The 16844-nt window shown below is 38.6% G+C and overlaps 1 protein-coding gene across 3 annotated transcripts in view; it reads right to left on the reverse strand.

Annotated features, from left to right (window-relative positions):
- Positions 1 to 2116: 2116 nt before the first annotated feature.
- Positions 2117 to 16844, reverse strand: part of Dtwd2 (DTW domain containing 2) — an 88943-nt gene continuing 74215 nt past the window's right edge. For 2 of the 3 annotated variants that reach the window (XM_074057009.1, XM_074057011.1), the window contains exon 6: positions 2117 to 3537. In XM_074057009.1, the coding sequence (XP_073913110.1) occupies positions 3367 to 3537 (171 nt within the window). In that variant the 3' untranslated portion in view covers positions 2117 to 3366. Of the gene's footprint in view, positions 3538 to 5261; positions 5432 to 16844 lie in introns of all 3 variants that reach the window. The other variant, XM_074057010.1, reaches the window with a different exon arrangement.

The raw sequence follows: 16844 nt of genomic DNA on the forward strand, positions 1-16844 counted from the left end.
AAAACTAGACTTACGAATTATTTGGCACTTGGATCATTTCAGTATCTTTGGATTCAGTTGTTGAGGAGTTATGAACTTGTGGAGGATCACATTGACTTGGTTTTTCATGTTTGTGATTCTGTATTGCAAGCTGTGCATTTGTTAGGATGGCTAACTCTTGCCGTTTTTCTTAGTGGGAAGCCTTCCCTTGTGGTGTGAATCCCCAGTGCAACTCACAGGAGAGAAAGCAGACAGCAGCAACAATTCAAAAACAAGCCAGATATTTATTTGTAGTAAAAACAAGAATTGGAAACATCAGCTGAACCCCCAATAAGGACAGAAATCAGAGCTACGATACCTATAAACTAGAAATTTTTAAATTATTAATGGTAAAAGTATTAATAAGTAAGTCATAAAAAGGAAAGAGATGGAGAGAAGAAAAAAGTGAGAAGCAAGTGGGGGGAAGGAGAGGAAATGGAATTGGGGAGAGAGGAAGGAAGGGGGAGATCAGTCAGTATTTCTCCCTTCCTAAAGATATAGAGGATGGAGAGGCTCAGGTTTTTTGTTTTGTTTTGTTTTGTTTTGTTCCCCAGGTTTGTCATTTTGCAGTTTACGTGGTGAGGGGGACAGGGAGGTATTGAGATGTTTTTCTCTCTGAAGTCTAAACAGGTTAGACCTGAAAGATCTATTTGCAGGACCAGTATGGCCCTGCCTTTCTGCTGCCTGGGTGTGCACTACTGTGGCAGCTACTGGGCTGAATTTCTGCCAGTGTTTTCAATATCTGGGCGAGGCAATGGGGGGAGTAAACTGAGCCTGAGGACCACCAAGTTGGATGACTGCTAGCACCAGATGGGATGCCATGTGCACATGGGCAAGGGAGATGCCCAAGGAGGCTGCATTCCCCCAAGTGTCTCTGGGGCTGAGTGTGCAGAAGTCTCTCAGACCAAGGCAATCTGTGCTGGTAGGGTGAGGCATGGGGCACTGAGTTACCCTGCATGCTGTGGCCACACACTGGTCTACACCTATCCCTCACACCCATATTCACACACAGCAGTCTCCTTCCCAAATGTAATCACCTCTGCACTTGCTGCACTTCCCACCAAGTAGACCTGTCTCCTTGAATCTGCAAAGTCACAACCAGCTTCCTATGCTCACACTGATCTCAGGTTGGCGGCTCACTTACTCAGTGGAGCAGGAAGGCCTTTGCAGCTTGGAGCTATCAAAACACAGGGACTTCTGCTCTCCCCAGCTGAAAGGTTTGACTGCAAGACCTCTCTCAAGACCATCTCCCAGCATGGCACCAGAGAAAGCGGAAAAGTGGAGAGCCCCCACTCCAGTGCCTGTTTGCTGTTGGATCACAGATCTCCTGCCTTGGACTGTATTCTTGCAGAGTACAGTTTGTGACCTGTGAAGCTTGCCTTCCTTTTTGCTTTTGCTTGAAACCTCACTGGGGGGAATTCTCCCCTTCCCTACCATTTTACCTAGCACTCCATGTTATAAGATCCATTGTTTCTTTTACAAACATAAAGCTCAGAATGTCTGGATTCCACCTGGCCGCCAACTGTCTGCTATTCACTGAAGCACTCCTGTGCCTTTTCCAGGCCACAATGATGCCTTGTTTCACATTCACAGAGATGCAGGGAAGTAATGGGTGTCTCTATCTGCCATCTTCTTTCTATCCAAATATACTGCTTAAAGAAAGGCTTATACATTTTTAAAAATAATGAATTTGAAGCATTTAAGTGTTCTAAAATGTATTTAAAGATAAACACAGAAGTTGTTCTAGGGCTGGAGATCTGGCTCAAGTATTAGAGTACTTGCCTAACAAGCATGCAGTTCTGAGAGTACTGCTAAAAATAAGGGAAAAGAAAGAAATTATTCTAAAAAGTCAACACAAACTGAAGTTTTGAAATATAAACAGTATCATATGTAGACTTTTTCTAAAAGAGGACATTAAAGTAAACTTGTAAGGTTTAATTTCAATGTAAAACATTTCTGTAAGACGATTTTAACCCATTGTTAAGAAACCATTATGCATTATGCCTTTCTTAATTATTACACAAAAAATAATTTGGTATTAGGTGTCTTAGATTATAAATGTGCTAACCTGTCTTCAAATGCAAAAATCAGTCAATAATTGAAGCGAGAAATCTAAATTTAATATTTTAAGGCAGGGGACACGGGGGAGAAATGACTCAAACAATGTATGCACATATAAATACATGAGTAAAGAAGCAAAAAACTATATGAAGGAAATTTTAAAATATTTTAAAATACCTGTTGCCTAGTTTCCTAAACACCTGTTTGCATTCTAATTCTAATTGTGATCAGCATCATAGTTCTTAATAAGGGAATGATTTAGGTCAACAATTTAAGACACTCTCTCTCTCTCTCTCTCTCTCTCTCTCTCTCTCTCTCTCACACACACACACACACACACACACACACACACACCAAGCTACCTTTAAATTGTTTAGTTTTTCCTAGCAATCACAAACAAAGACCGAAATGAAAAAATGAAGTCCTCTCTTCTTGGGACAATGTACACCTAACTGCAGTAAATTTAAATTGGATATAAACATTAATTTCTTTTATTCTTTACAAAATCTCAGTAAATATTTTCCCAATGGGGCTGGGGGAATTTGTTCTCTCATACTGAAAGATTCTGCCCATTAAAAAAAAGATTTAAATAAACCCACATACAGAAATGTGTTCTCAAAGTAACAGCTGTATTATACTCTAGTTCAGTTATTTCTATAGGGAAATTTACAGTCAATGAAGCTGTTTAGTGAATATTGAAAAGTCAAAACTTATCCAAAGTAATTAAAATGAAAATATATGCTATTTCAAAATTAGATGCACCCTTTAAGAATGTGGGGAATTAACAGAACATGTAAGTCATATCAGCTAAGCTTAGCCCCTAAGCAACACTTAGTTTCCTTATTCCTTCAAACTATTTTATGAAATAAATAGTTCCATCTAAACTATTGACTATCATTATTTTCTTTTGTACTCATTTCACACTATAAAGTTCATGTGTGCGGTTGCGAACTGACACAAGATATATTCTATTATTGATCCATATCTAGTTATCCATAAACATAGATGAAACAACACTGTTCCAATCAGGCACAATTTTCTTCATTTTATAAACAAGAACTAATCATATTTTTAAACTATGTATTTGAAAAAATGTACTAGAGGCACATTTTAATACAGTATCAGCTTTTGCTTTACACTGAGTCAGTGGCATTTCTGTTGTGTTTATGGCTGTTTGGTTTTCTTCCTCATTCTCAGAGTCCAAACCCCACAGGCCTAACCTGCGTGATAACGTCACCTGATGCTGTCCACTGAGGAGGATGACCCAGCACCAGAAAGGCGGCAGCACTAGATTTTAACGGTGTTCATCAGCAGCTCCATTTTCCTGAGCTTGCGTTTGCTCTGTGGCATTGGCTTAGGATACAGCCCGTTTCTCAGAAGGTGTTCCTTGCTGAGGCGAATTTGAGCACCATGCTGAAGCTGGAAAGAACACAAAGCTTGCAGAGGGCGGAGCAGAGTCTGTTAAGAAAAAAGAACTGCTAAGGACCCAATGAAGCCCACAAGAATAATTTAAAAGAAGACATACTACAGGTACTCAATGAGAATTTTATAGAGATGATACTGGATAGGGTCAACCAAAATGTACAGGAGACACTCAAGAAATTCCAAGACAACAAAAATAGAGAATTTGAAGAGTACCTGACAAATCATGATACACCTTCCACATCTTTCCTTCAAAAGGACAGAATTATGTTTCTTTCATCATTATTGACTTTCACTTGTGATAGCAACAGATTCTAAAAGTCATATAATTATTTATAAATTCACAGTTTTCATATCACTAAGGAACACTAGTAAGACACAAATACTGATTCTCCACATAAGCAGTAAAGTCTGAACTAAGTTTTATACTTTAACTTATTCAAACACTATGAAAATTTATTGCAATTATAGTAATTTAATCTGTTAACAAGCAGACTAAAGAAAACCTTTAGATACTAGGACATCTACAGAAAATTAGTTGATTCAGTTTCACTCACAAGTTGCTAAAAGCTTACTGACACTCGATAACAAACTCATAAACGGCTTAATATTTCTCTCACACTCATCCATGGACCTCATACAGTTAGAGACCCAGGTTCTGGTACATTTGAAGTCATTGTAACTTTATGTACCTATCTAGACTCAAATACCTATAGGGCCAAGATGGTGGCATAAACAAATAAGCTAGGTAGACCTGTAAGTTAAGGAGAATAGTAAAGTCTGTACTACAAGTGGAGTACACACTTACAGAAAGTCACTTAAATTCAAAACCAAAAACAGCCAGACATGGTGGTGCACACCTGTGATCCCAGCTCTCGGGAGGCTGAGGATGAGGATCGAGAGTTCCAGGCCAGATTGAACTTCACAAGGAGACCCTGTCTCAAAAAACCAAAATAATAATAATAATAATAATAATAATAATAAGGACAAAAACAAAAATTTATGCTTGTATGTTAGGACATCTTGCATCAGATTCTTTCCTTGAACTTGAGATTCTTGACATAAACCTTTTAAACAATGATAGCAAGAACTTTCGATGAATGCATCATTAAAGGAGCGTAAGAGAAAGAAAAAAAGTCGAAAGATTTAACTACAGAACTCTGTGTTCTATGTGACAGTTCACTCCCTGTACATACAGCACACATGGTAGAAAAGGCTTGGATTTACTATGAACTGACACAAGCTGTGGTAGCTGCTGGTGGCTGCTTCTCTAGATCCATTATTTTCTTCCTAATTAAAAAAAATCCAAATTTTACTCAGTGTGGCAATGTGTCTGGCTAATGGTATCACACTGACCTGATGAATGCCATGGTTGACCCACAGCCCACAGAGAGGCAAATGGGAGTCTGGCGGGGTGGGCTTCCAAACACTTCCAAGGGGTCATGGACCTTCTTCCTATGTGACTTTGGGAGTTGGGAAAACCGTCACGTGACATTTGTTAAGATTTTTTTCACAGATATAAGAACACTAAAATTCTCACGGACATGGGCCTCCAACTTTTCCTTCCTAAAGACAGGATTCCATCAACTACATGAGGTAATTAGGAGAGTGAATGTGGAGACCAAAACATGTGGATTCAATCCCCTCCACCTCTATGGCAGTCACTGGCTACTGACAACAGGCCAGTCAGTCCTGCTTGCTGAGTGACAGGAATATACCTGTTGTCCTCCTTCAGAGGTAGGTGTGGCCACGCAACTCACCTTGTTAATGAAATATGTGCTACTTTGGGGCAGATGCACTAAAGAGGTGCAGGATAGCTACCCCTCCTTGCCTCTTCCTTAAACTGAGTGCAATGACACACCCCGACAGTTTCTCCTTCACCTGGGTCCCTGAGTGATGGCAATGAGCACAGGCCCTCCAGGCAATCCCACTGCAGGAACAAGACAGAGGCATAAACCCTTGCCATGCTGTACTGTTTTGAGTTACTGCTGTCCCCATAGCCTACCTAAAATGAAGCTTTCACTTAGTAGGTATGTGCTTCAACTTCTCTTTTCCTCATTTTCTTCATCTACAAAATGAAAGCAATGGCCATCTCACAAGGCAGTCATCAAAACACAAAGTGAGATGATGAATTAAGTGTTGACCACAAGCCAGGCAGGGTAGCACCCACTTGTGATTCCAGCTATTTAGGAAGCAGAGACAGGAGGACAGCAAATTCAAGTCTAGCCCAGGCAAAGTGAGTAAGACGCCATCTCAAAAAAAGCAAAACAAAACAACAACAAAAAGAGGTGGCGGCATGGCTCAAGTAGTAGAGCACTTGCCTAGGAAGCACCGACAAAAAAAGCATTGAGCCCTGTATAGCTATCCTTACTCAACCAACAAAAACCCTTGTTCCTTCCTATTATTGCTTATACTCTCTCTACAACAAAATTAGAAATAAGGGCAAAATAGTTTCTGCTGGGTATTGGGAGGGGGAGAGGGAGGGGGCGGAGTGGGTGGTAAGGGAGGGGGTGGGGGCAGGGGGGAGAAATGACCCAAGCCTTGTATACACATATGAATAATAAAAGAAAAATGAAAAAAAAAAAGAATTTAATAAAAATAAAAAAATAAAGCATTGAGCACATTGAGTGATACACAGTAAGTGACAATGTTTCTACACACAGAAAGAACATCTATGTGAGAGAATGGCTTGGGAACAGAGGAAATCCTCTACTTATAAAGCAAGTTCATTTCTAAATCTTATCTGGGGAAAGGTGATGTTTTGAGAATCCTTTTGTCTGCATGTGCTTAGAGACAGTTTTCAACCCACCATCACTAACAACCACTGATGTCCCTGGAGCTAAGGAACTTACACATACATGGCTCAAACCTTTTCCCACAACTCTTTAAAAGTTCCTAAGATCAAACTTTCTAAGTAGAGGGAGACCCTAAATCAAAAAACAATCCACAAGTGCAAGGCTCTCAAGATATGAAAGATCCCGGTTAAGTATTACCGTATCTGAAGAAAGTCATCAAATTTAAGTTCAAAGCTTCCTGTCAATCTACAGGCAAGAATCAGGGGCAAGGTCAATGGCTTAGCTCCTTTTTAGTGCATTTGCAGATAACTGTGGCAATCAACAAACATTGTCTCAGTAAATTCTGGAGATACTATGAAGGAACTATTTTATATATATATAACATATAATATATATAATAACATATATATATATAACAAATTTTAAAAAACAAGGCCAGACTTGGATTCAGGTGCTTCTAAAACCAGCACTCAGGAGGCTGAGGTAGGAGGATCACAAGTTCAAGACCAGACTGGTCTACATGATGAAGTTCAAAGCCAGCCTGAGATACACAGCAAGCTCATCTCAAAACACCATGGGCTGGGGATGTAGTCCAGTGGTACAGCACTTGCCAAGCATGTTCAAGCCCTGTCCCCTCCCCGCAAAAGTGATTCTGTGAAATACCCACTGGACACAAGTGATAGTAATAAGTGATGAGGTCACCATTCAAACCTACCTCACTCTCTATCACACTCCTTCCAGGGAGCAAGGCTTTCACACCGTGCTATTTCCAGGTGCTTAAAAATTGCTCTAGAATGAATAAAGGATGTGGATGGATCAAAAGACTAACAAAGCTGCACTGTGCCAAGTTCTCTATTTTGATAAGCCCTCTGTCTTAGAATGAACCATGAAAATTTACTGCTCTTCTCCATCACCTTAAAGCTGCATAAAAGGTTACTGGGGAACAGGTACATCATAGTTTTCCTCCCCAGGAAGAGAAGAAAACACCTGTTGTTAAAGCAATTGTCTTCTATGGGGAAATACGTTAATTTTTATTATAATTATTTTAATAGGCTGGATGGCGGGTTCACCACTAAGAGCAGTTTTTAATATAAATTGGGGACCAATATTTGTAATCATAAGGGCATTGAGATTTTGAATACACTTTTCTTCTCTTTCTGCTGTCTCAACCCTCTCATCAGCACTTCCCACAACTCAGGTATGATCCTTGGACATTTCTCCACCATGGACACAACAGGCCAAAGCAAGCAGAATGCGGCATCTTGGCCCTCACTAACATTTGGGAGTTCATGTTCAATTTGATCCACAGACAGCAACAATGAAAACCAAAGAGATGATGGGTCCTATCACCATTCTGAGTCTTACACCCTGCTGGTTCTCAGGTCATTATACTCAGGACATAAGAGTTTTTGTGAGTCTCAGGTTGTCATGAGAAATCCTTTTGTTTTAACATATCATATCACAAAGCACATTCAGTCTAGCAAGAGTCAGTGTCAGCTTGAGCCTGTCATCAAGGAATGCTTTGATTACATCAAGCAGTAATAGCAGTGAACAGATTAAAATAATGTGTGCTAAAAGAGAAGAAACTTTAAACAGTATTTAGAAAGTTGTCCAAAATATATAATGCTATGTCATTTTTTAAGAGAACTTCCTTGTCAATTTGAGAAAAATTCATGAATACTTGTAGATATTTGTAAAATAGAACCTGAAATATTCTTGGCTAATGGATTTCCCGTTATGATGTCATATTAATTAATATCATATTATGCACACAAAACTGGGAAGGGAGAAGCAGCAGCATTCATAGTAAAACCCCCATGTGTAACCCTAACCCTATTACTCTACAACTATCACAGTAACCACCACCATTAGCAACACTGAAGCTTCTATTTAGGAATGCAGAAAAAATATAGTTCCTGTGGTGGGGACAGGAGAGGTAAACCCATACAGGTGCTTTCCAGACCCCAAAGTGGAAGAAAGCAAGTTGTTGCATCCACAGCCAAAGAATATTATATTTTTACCTCAAAATTTGAACTTTCAGTAAGTCCTTCATCTGATTCTGTCTTAGACTTTTACATCAACACAAAGAAAAAGAAAGTTTGAACAACAGCACTAGGTTTCATCTGTTAAGATATCTACACAGAGTATTTTTTTGCTGATGGATATAAGGAGATTATGATACATGAACAAAACAGAAAAACAAGCAGGGGGTACATACAGTCCTATCTTTATCAGGGTAGGTGATAAGGGTAAAGGAGAGGAGGGTCTGAGAATACTCTCTGGTCATTGAGGAACTAGGGTACCTGCTGGGTTTTTTTCTCAAAGAAGAGAGAAGAGGGAAAGTGAAATTGCCTAGACCTGAAACAGTCTACTCACACATGAACCCAAAAGAAACCTATGCCTACTTCTCTCAGAAGAGGAAAAGTCTTCCACTCTGATGTTCTCCACAGCTTAGGGCCAGTGAGAAAAGGAAGCAGTTCAATGCTCGCTTCTGGCACTCTTAAACATCCCTAGCTCTGGATGCTCTTGTTCTCTTAGGATTAACATCCTGGTAACTAATCAGTTACTCTGAGCTGAGCCTTTATCCACTGAAATTCCCTTTATGGCTGAGGCAGAGTCTTTTGATACCAACAAAGGGAGGAAGAGAGGAAGGGGCACTGTGTGTGTGTGTGTGTGTGTGTGTGTGTGTGTGTGTGTGTGTATCTGTGTTGTGGGGTACTGTGGGGGGGGTACGGTGTATCTGTGGGGTTTGGTTTGTCCGTTGGAGAGGGTATTGGGTATTATAAACTCAATTTAGCTATGTTTGTTACCTCTGTCTTTTCTTCTTGAGTTGTACTTAACAAAATATGTCAATTACTAAAAAAAACTAACAATTTAGGTTTTATTTAGCTAACTTTTCTTTTACAAAACATAAAAACTCTCTTACATGTTCCAAAAGATTTAGAACATTAGTAAGCTCATTAAAACATTATTTTGTGTTGATAATTATTAATTATATATGTAGTCATCACACTTTCATGAAATTAAATAGTATGATGATTGTAGATTAACCTTTTGATATTCTGTAGGTGTTTCTGTTCAAAAAGAAAAGTATCTATTTTACACTTTAAGCAAGTTTAATTAAGATAAAACAGGATGGGCATTCCAAGACGGTGGCTACAGGGAGGAAGCAGAAAGCGTGTCTCCTAAAGAAAAATCTTGGAGAGACGCTGGAGACACACCTTACAGGAAAAACCATCAAGAAGAGGCAAAACTTTGAATCCTCCACACCTCCAGCCTGCACAGAGCATCTCCACTTCATGTTAAACTGCACAGAGCATCTCCACTTCATGTTAAATGGAGAAACCAGAAAGGCTCCCGGACTGCCACCAGACAGCAGCGTCCAGACCGCTTGGGAAGACACAGACCACAAGGTGAGCTAAACGGCACACGGTACTACCACAGACAGCTCTGGGCCAGATCAGCATAGCCCCTGGACAGACCAACCCCCACCCAGAGAAAAAAGAAAAAGAAAAAAAAACTGAATGATAAGCAATAACAACAAAAAAGACACGTAGCAAAGAGGGTGGGGTGCCCAGAGTGCCGAAGAGGGGGAGGGAAAATCCCTCTCGGAACTGTAAATAAACAAGCCAGCCAGAGAAGGCAGGAGCAGTGACACACGCTCAGCAACCAGAAGCAGAAAAGCTTGTAAAAGTGGCAGTGGGAGGAAAACTCCACAGGACAGGGGGGAAGACCCACCTCCCACATGAGCTGTAAACAAACACGCAGGCCTGAGAAAACGGGTACAGTGTCACCTCTCCAAGTGTGCTTGGAAAGGGGAAAGCTTGTAGAAGCAGCTTGCAACCAGGAGAACTCTGAGTAAACAAAGCCTAAGGGGCCAGGTGAGTGTTAAGCTCACTCCTGAGATCTGCATAAATAACGCCTCCAGCAACAGCAGGCTGACAGCAGAGGGCAGGGGAGCCACAGCCTCAGATAGCCATTCACAGAACTGTCTTCAGACTCTTTTTTTCCTCCCTACCTCTGATGAGACAAGAATGGAACTACACCTGCATACTGAGAAACTTACTGAAACTGTATTGCATTTGAACTTGGGACACTTTGTGGTGTTTTGTTTTGTTTTGTTTCACTTTGTTTTGGTTTTTTGGGGTTTTTTTCCCCATGAGGAGACAAAGACAGAACTACTTTTGAGACACCATCTCCAGGATTGGAGGCTGAGGGACTAACACCAAAATTATTAAGACTAAAACTTTATTGCATTTAAACTTGGAGATTTTTTTATTTTTTATTTATTTTTTTTATTTCTTTTTATTTCATTTTTTTCTCAATCCTCTGTCTCTCTAATGCCTGTTCAGCTTAAAGTTGATTACTATACTATGTCTCCCTGTTAATATCTTTGAAATTTTTTTGTTTGTTTTTTTGTTTTAGTTTTTTTGTTTATTTGTTTTTCCCTCTTTCTTTAACGTCTTTGCTTTCCCTCTCCTCTCACCCTTCCATTCTAAATATCACCAGTGTTATAATTAAATGCTAGAAAAAATTTAATTGCACACAGTACAGAGATAATAACAACACCAAGGGCAATGATGGGTAGACAGAAAAAACAGGTAAATCAGTTTCCCCACAGCAAAAAATTAGTACAGGAACCAGAGGGAAATGAAGAAAACAGATACTCAGATCCAGACTCCAACAAAATGAAGATAAATTCTGCCAAGAACCCAATGAAGCCCACAAGAATAATCTAAAAAAAGAAATACTACAGGTATTCAACAAGAATTTTATAGATATGATACCGGATATGGTCAACCAAAATGTACAGGAGACACTCAAGAAATTCCAAGACAACAAAAATAGAGAATTTGAAAAAGCAAAAGAAGAAATGAAGGAAACCATAGAAGCCAAAGTGAAACAAGGAACACGATTAATAAAGAGATAAATGAACTCAGGACGAAAATACACAACATTAAAGAGGAAACGACCCAGGATATGGAAAACCTCAGAAAAAAGAACGAAACAGAATTGTAAAACAAAACGGAAGGCCAATCCAGAAGAACAGAACAAACAGAAGACAGAATCTCAGAACTCAAAGATGAAATGGTAATTAAAGGAAAAACCGAAGAACTATTAAACAACTCAAGATCTGTGAAAAGAAAATGCAAGAACTCACTGACTCCATCAAAAGACCAAACATGAGAATTGTGGGCATTGAAGAAGGAGAAGAGGTGTAAGCGAAGGGAATGCATAATATACTCAACAAATAATTACAGAAAATTTCCCAAATCTAGAGAAATCTATTCCCATACAGATGCAAGAGACCTCCAGAACACCAACAGACCAGATCAAAATAGAACTACCCCATGGAATATTATCATTAAAACAACAAGTATAGAAACTAGAGAAAGAATATTGAAGGCTGTAAGAGAGAAACAACAAATAACATACAAAGGTAAACCCATCAAAATCACAGCAGACTTCTCAACAGAAACATTAAAGCAAGAAGAGTGTGGGGTGAGATCTTCCAGGCAATGAATGAAAATAACTTCAATCCCAGGATATTATACCCAGCAAAACTATCATTCAAAATAGATGGAGCAATAAAAGTCTTCCATGATAAGCAGAAACTAAAACAGTATGTGACCACAAAGCCACCACTACAAATTCTGCACACAGAAAGTGAAACCTAACACAACCATGAAAGAAAGGGCAGACAGCACCAAACTACAGGAAAAGAAAAAGCAAGAAAGTAGAGAGCAACCTCAACTTAGGTACACACAATCAAACCTTCAAACAACTAAGACAACTAAATGACAGGAATCACCACATAACTATCAGTACTAACACTTAATGTTAATGGCCTACAAAAGGCACCGTTTGACAAACTGGATTAAAAAGGAAGATCCAACAATTTCTTCCTTACAGAGGACCCATCTCACCGACAGAAATAAGCATAGTCTTAGGATAAAAGGCTGGAAGAAGATTTACCAAGCCATTGGCCCCCGAAAACAGGCAGGAGTAGCAATACTCATCTCTGACAAAGTAGACTTCAAACCTACATTGATCAAACGAGATAAAGGACATTCCATACTAATAAAAGGGGAAATAGACCAAAAGGAAATAACAATTATCAACCTATATGCACCCAATGTCAACGCACACAATTTCATCAAATACACCATGAAGGACCTAAAAGCATATATTAACTCCAACACAGTGGTCGTGGGAGACTTTAACACCCCATTATCATCAAGAGATAGGTCATACAAACAAAAAAATCAATAAAGAAATCCTAGATCTAAAATATACCATAGATCAAATGGACCTAGCTGATGTCTAAAGAACATTTCATCCAACTTCTACACAATATACATTCTTCTCAGCAGCCCATAGAACCTTCTCCAAAATAGATCATATCCTAGGGCACAAAGAAAGCCTCAGCAAATATAAGAAAATAGAAATTATACCATGCATTCTATCTCATCACAATGCAATAAAACTAGAACTCAACAACAAAAGTAAAGAAAAAAAAACATGCAAACAGCTGGAAACTGAATAACTCATTGCTTAATGAACAATGGGTCACTGAAGAAATAAAAGATGAAATTACAAAGTTCCTGGAAGTCAATGAAAATGAAAACACAACCTACCAGAACCTATAGGACACAGGAAAGGCAGTCCTGAGAGGAAAGTCTATAGCCATGAGTGCATATATTAAAAAGACTGAAAGATCCCAAATCAATGACCTAATGATACATCTCAAACTCCTAGAAAAACAAGAACAAGCAAATCTCAAAACAAATAGAAGGAGAGAAATAATAAAAATAAGAGCTGAAATCAATGAAATAGAAACCAAAAAAACCATATAAAAAGTTAATGAAACAAAAAGCTGGTTCTTTGAAAAAATAAACAAGATCGACAGATCCCTGGCAAACCTGACTAAAATGCGGAAAGAAAAAACCCAAATTAGTAGAATCAGGAATGCAAAAGGGGAGATAACAACAAACACCATGGAAGTCCAGGAAATCATCAGAGACTACTTCGAGAACCTATATTCAAATAAATTTGAAAATCTTAAAGAAATGGACAGACTTCTAGATACATATGATCATCCAAAACTGAACCAAGAGGATATTAACCACCGGAATAGATCTGTAACACAAAATGAAATTGAAGCAGCAATCAAGAGTTTCCCAAAAAAGAAAAGTCCAGGACCTGATGGATTCTCTGCTGAATTCTATCAGACCTTTAAAGAAGAACTGATACCAACCCTCCTTAAACTGTTCCATGAAATAGAAAGGGAAGGAAAACTGCCTAACACATTTTATGAAGCCACTATTACACTTATCCCAAAACCAGGCAAAGACACCTCCAAAAAGGAGAGCTATAGGCCAATCTCCTTAATGAACATTGATGCAAAAATCCTCAACAAAATAATGGCAAACCAAATTCAACAACACATCAAAAAGATCATTCACCACGACCAACGTGGCTTCATCCCAGGAATGCAGGGGTGATTCAACATACAAAAATCAATAAACATAATAAACCACATTAACAGAAGCAAAGACAAAAACCACCTGATCATCTCAATAGACGCAGAAAAGGCCTTTGATAAGATCCAACACCATTTCATGATAAAAGCTCTAAGAAAACTAGGAATAGAAGGAAAGTAACTCAACATTATAAAAGCTATATATGACAAACCTACAGCCAGCATTATACTTAATGGAGAAAAACTGAAACCATTCCCTCTAAAATCAGGAACTAGACAAGGGTGCCCACTATCTCCACTCCTATTCAACTTCATACTGGATTTCCTATCCAGAGCAATTCGACAAGAAGAAGGAATAAAAGGAATACAAACAGGTAAAGAAACTGTCAAAATATCCCTATTTGCAGACAATATGATCCTATACCTTAAAGACCCAAAAAACTCTACTCAGAAGCTCCTAGACACCATCAATAGCTACAGCAAGGTAGCAGGATATAAAATCAACATAGAAAAATCATTGGCATTTCTATACACTAATAATGAACAAACTGAAAAAGAATATATGAAAACAATTCCATTTACAATAGCCTCAAAAAAAATCAAATACCTAGGTGCAAACCTAACAAAGGATGTGAAAGACCTCTACAAGGAAAACTATAAACTTCTGAAGAAAGAGATTAAGGAAGACTCTAGAAAGTGGAGAGATCTCCCATGCTCATGGATTGGTAGAATCAACATAGTAAAAATGTCTATACTCCCAAAAGTAATCTACGTGTTTAATGCAATTCCCATCAAGATTCCAATGACATTCATTAAAGAGATTGAAAAATCTACTGTGAAATTTATATGGAAACACAAGAGGCCACGAATAGCCAACGCAATACTCAGTCAAAAGAACAATGCAGGAGGTATCATGACCTGACTTCAAACTACATTACAAAGCAATAACAATAAAAACACATGGTACTGGCACAAAAACAGACATGAAGACCAGTGGAACAGAATAGAGGACCTAGATATGAAGTCACACAACTATAACCAACTTGTCTTTGACAAAGGTGCTAAAAATATACAATGGAGAAAAGATAGCCTCTTCAACAAAAACTGCTGGGAAAACTGGTTAGCAGTCTGCAAAAAACTGAAACTAGATCCATGTATATCACCCTATACCAAGATTAACTCAAAATAGATCAAGGATCTTAATATCAGACACCAAACTCTAAAGTTGGTATAGGAAAGAGTAGGAAATACTCTGGAATTAATAGGTATAGGCAAGAACTTTCTCAATGGAACCCCAGCAGCACAGCAACTAAGAGGTAGCATAGATAAATGGGACTTCATAAAACTAAAAAGCTTCTGCTCAACAAAAGAAATTGTCTCTAAACTGAAGAGAACACCCACAGAGTGGGAGAAAATATTTGCCAGCTACACATCAGACAAAGGACCAGAATATATAGGGAACTTAAAAAACTAAATTCTCCCAAAATTAATGAACCAATAAAGAAATGGGCAAGTGAACTAAACAGAACTTTCTCAAAAGATGAAATTCAAATGGCCAAAAAAACACATGAAAAAATGCTCACCATCTCTAGCAATAAAGGAAATGCAAATTAAAACTACATTAAGATTCCACCTCACCCCTGTTAGAATAGCCATCATTAGCAACACCACTAACAACAGGTGTTGGCAAGGATGCAGGAAAAAAGGAACCCTCTTACACTGCTGGTGGGAATGTACGCTAGTACAACCACTCTGGAAAAAAATTTGGAGGCTACTTAAAAAGCCAAACATTGATCTACCATATGATCCAGCAATTCTACTCTTGGGGATATTCCCAAATGAATGTGACACAGGTTACTCCAGAGGCACCTGCACACCCATGTTTATTGCAGCACTACTCACAATAGCCAAGTTATGGAAACAGCCAAGATGCCCCACTACTGACGAATGGATCAAGAAAATGTGGTATCTATACACAATGGAATTTTATGCAGCCATGAAGAAGAACGAAATGTTATCATTCGCTGGTTAATGGATGTAATTGGAGAACATCATTCTGAGTGAGGTTAGCCTGGCCCAAAAGACCAAAAATCGTATGTTCTCCCTCATGTGTGGACATTAGATCAAGGGCAAACACAACAAGGGGATTGGACTTTGAGCACATGATAAAGCGAGAGCACACAAGGGAGGTATGAGGATAGGTAAGACACCTAAAAAATTAGATAGCATTTGTTGCCCTCAACGCAGAGAAACTAAAGCAGACACTTTAAAGCAACTGAGGCCAATAGGAGAAGGGGACCAGGAACTAGAGAAAAGGTTAGATCAAGAAGAATTAACTTAGAAGGTAACACACAAGCACAGGAAATCATTGAGAGTCAACTCCCTGAATAGCTATCCTTATCTCAACCAGCAAAAACCCTTGTTCCTTCCTATTATTGCTTATACTCTCTCTTCAACAAAATTAGAGATAAGAGCAAAATAGTTTCTGCCGGGTAGTGAGGGGGTAGGGGAGAAGAGGGAGGGGGTGGAGGAAGGGGTGGGGGAAGGGGGGAGAAATGACCCAAACATTGTATGCACATATGAATAAAATAAAAATAAAAATAATTTTTAAAAATGATAAAACAGGATGTTAGCACTTCTCCTCAAATACAGGCGCCAATGCAAAACAATGTGCTGCTGTAGAATGTTCTTGTAATTAAACAGAAAAAGTTGAACATAGGAGAATAATACTTCTAAAAAGAAAAGGGAAATTCTGCCCAAACTTCATCTAATGCTGTGCTACTTACATGCGATTTAGCATAATACAAATGCTGTTTGTACAGCACAGTATGAATATTTAAATAATGCAATCTGGAACACTACATTAACACAGAAAAACACCAGAGGGGGAAAGAGGATTACAAAAGTACATAAATTTCTGTGACAGAAACATTGCACTTTTTGCATGATGTAAATTTTACAAGTTAAAGTTGTCTAAATTTTGTAAATGAAATCTAACTGAACTCCTGCCTGCAAAATCTGTGACCACACACGCACCTGCTGTATAACTGGCCTCTACTTCTAGA

This window comes from Castor canadensis, chromosome 16, assembly GCF_047511655.1.
Source record: "Castor canadensis chromosome 16, mCasCan1.hap1v2, whole genome shotgun sequence".
NCBI classification, from domain to species: Eukaryota; Metazoa; Chordata; class Mammalia; order Rodentia; family Castoridae; genus Castor; species Castor canadensis.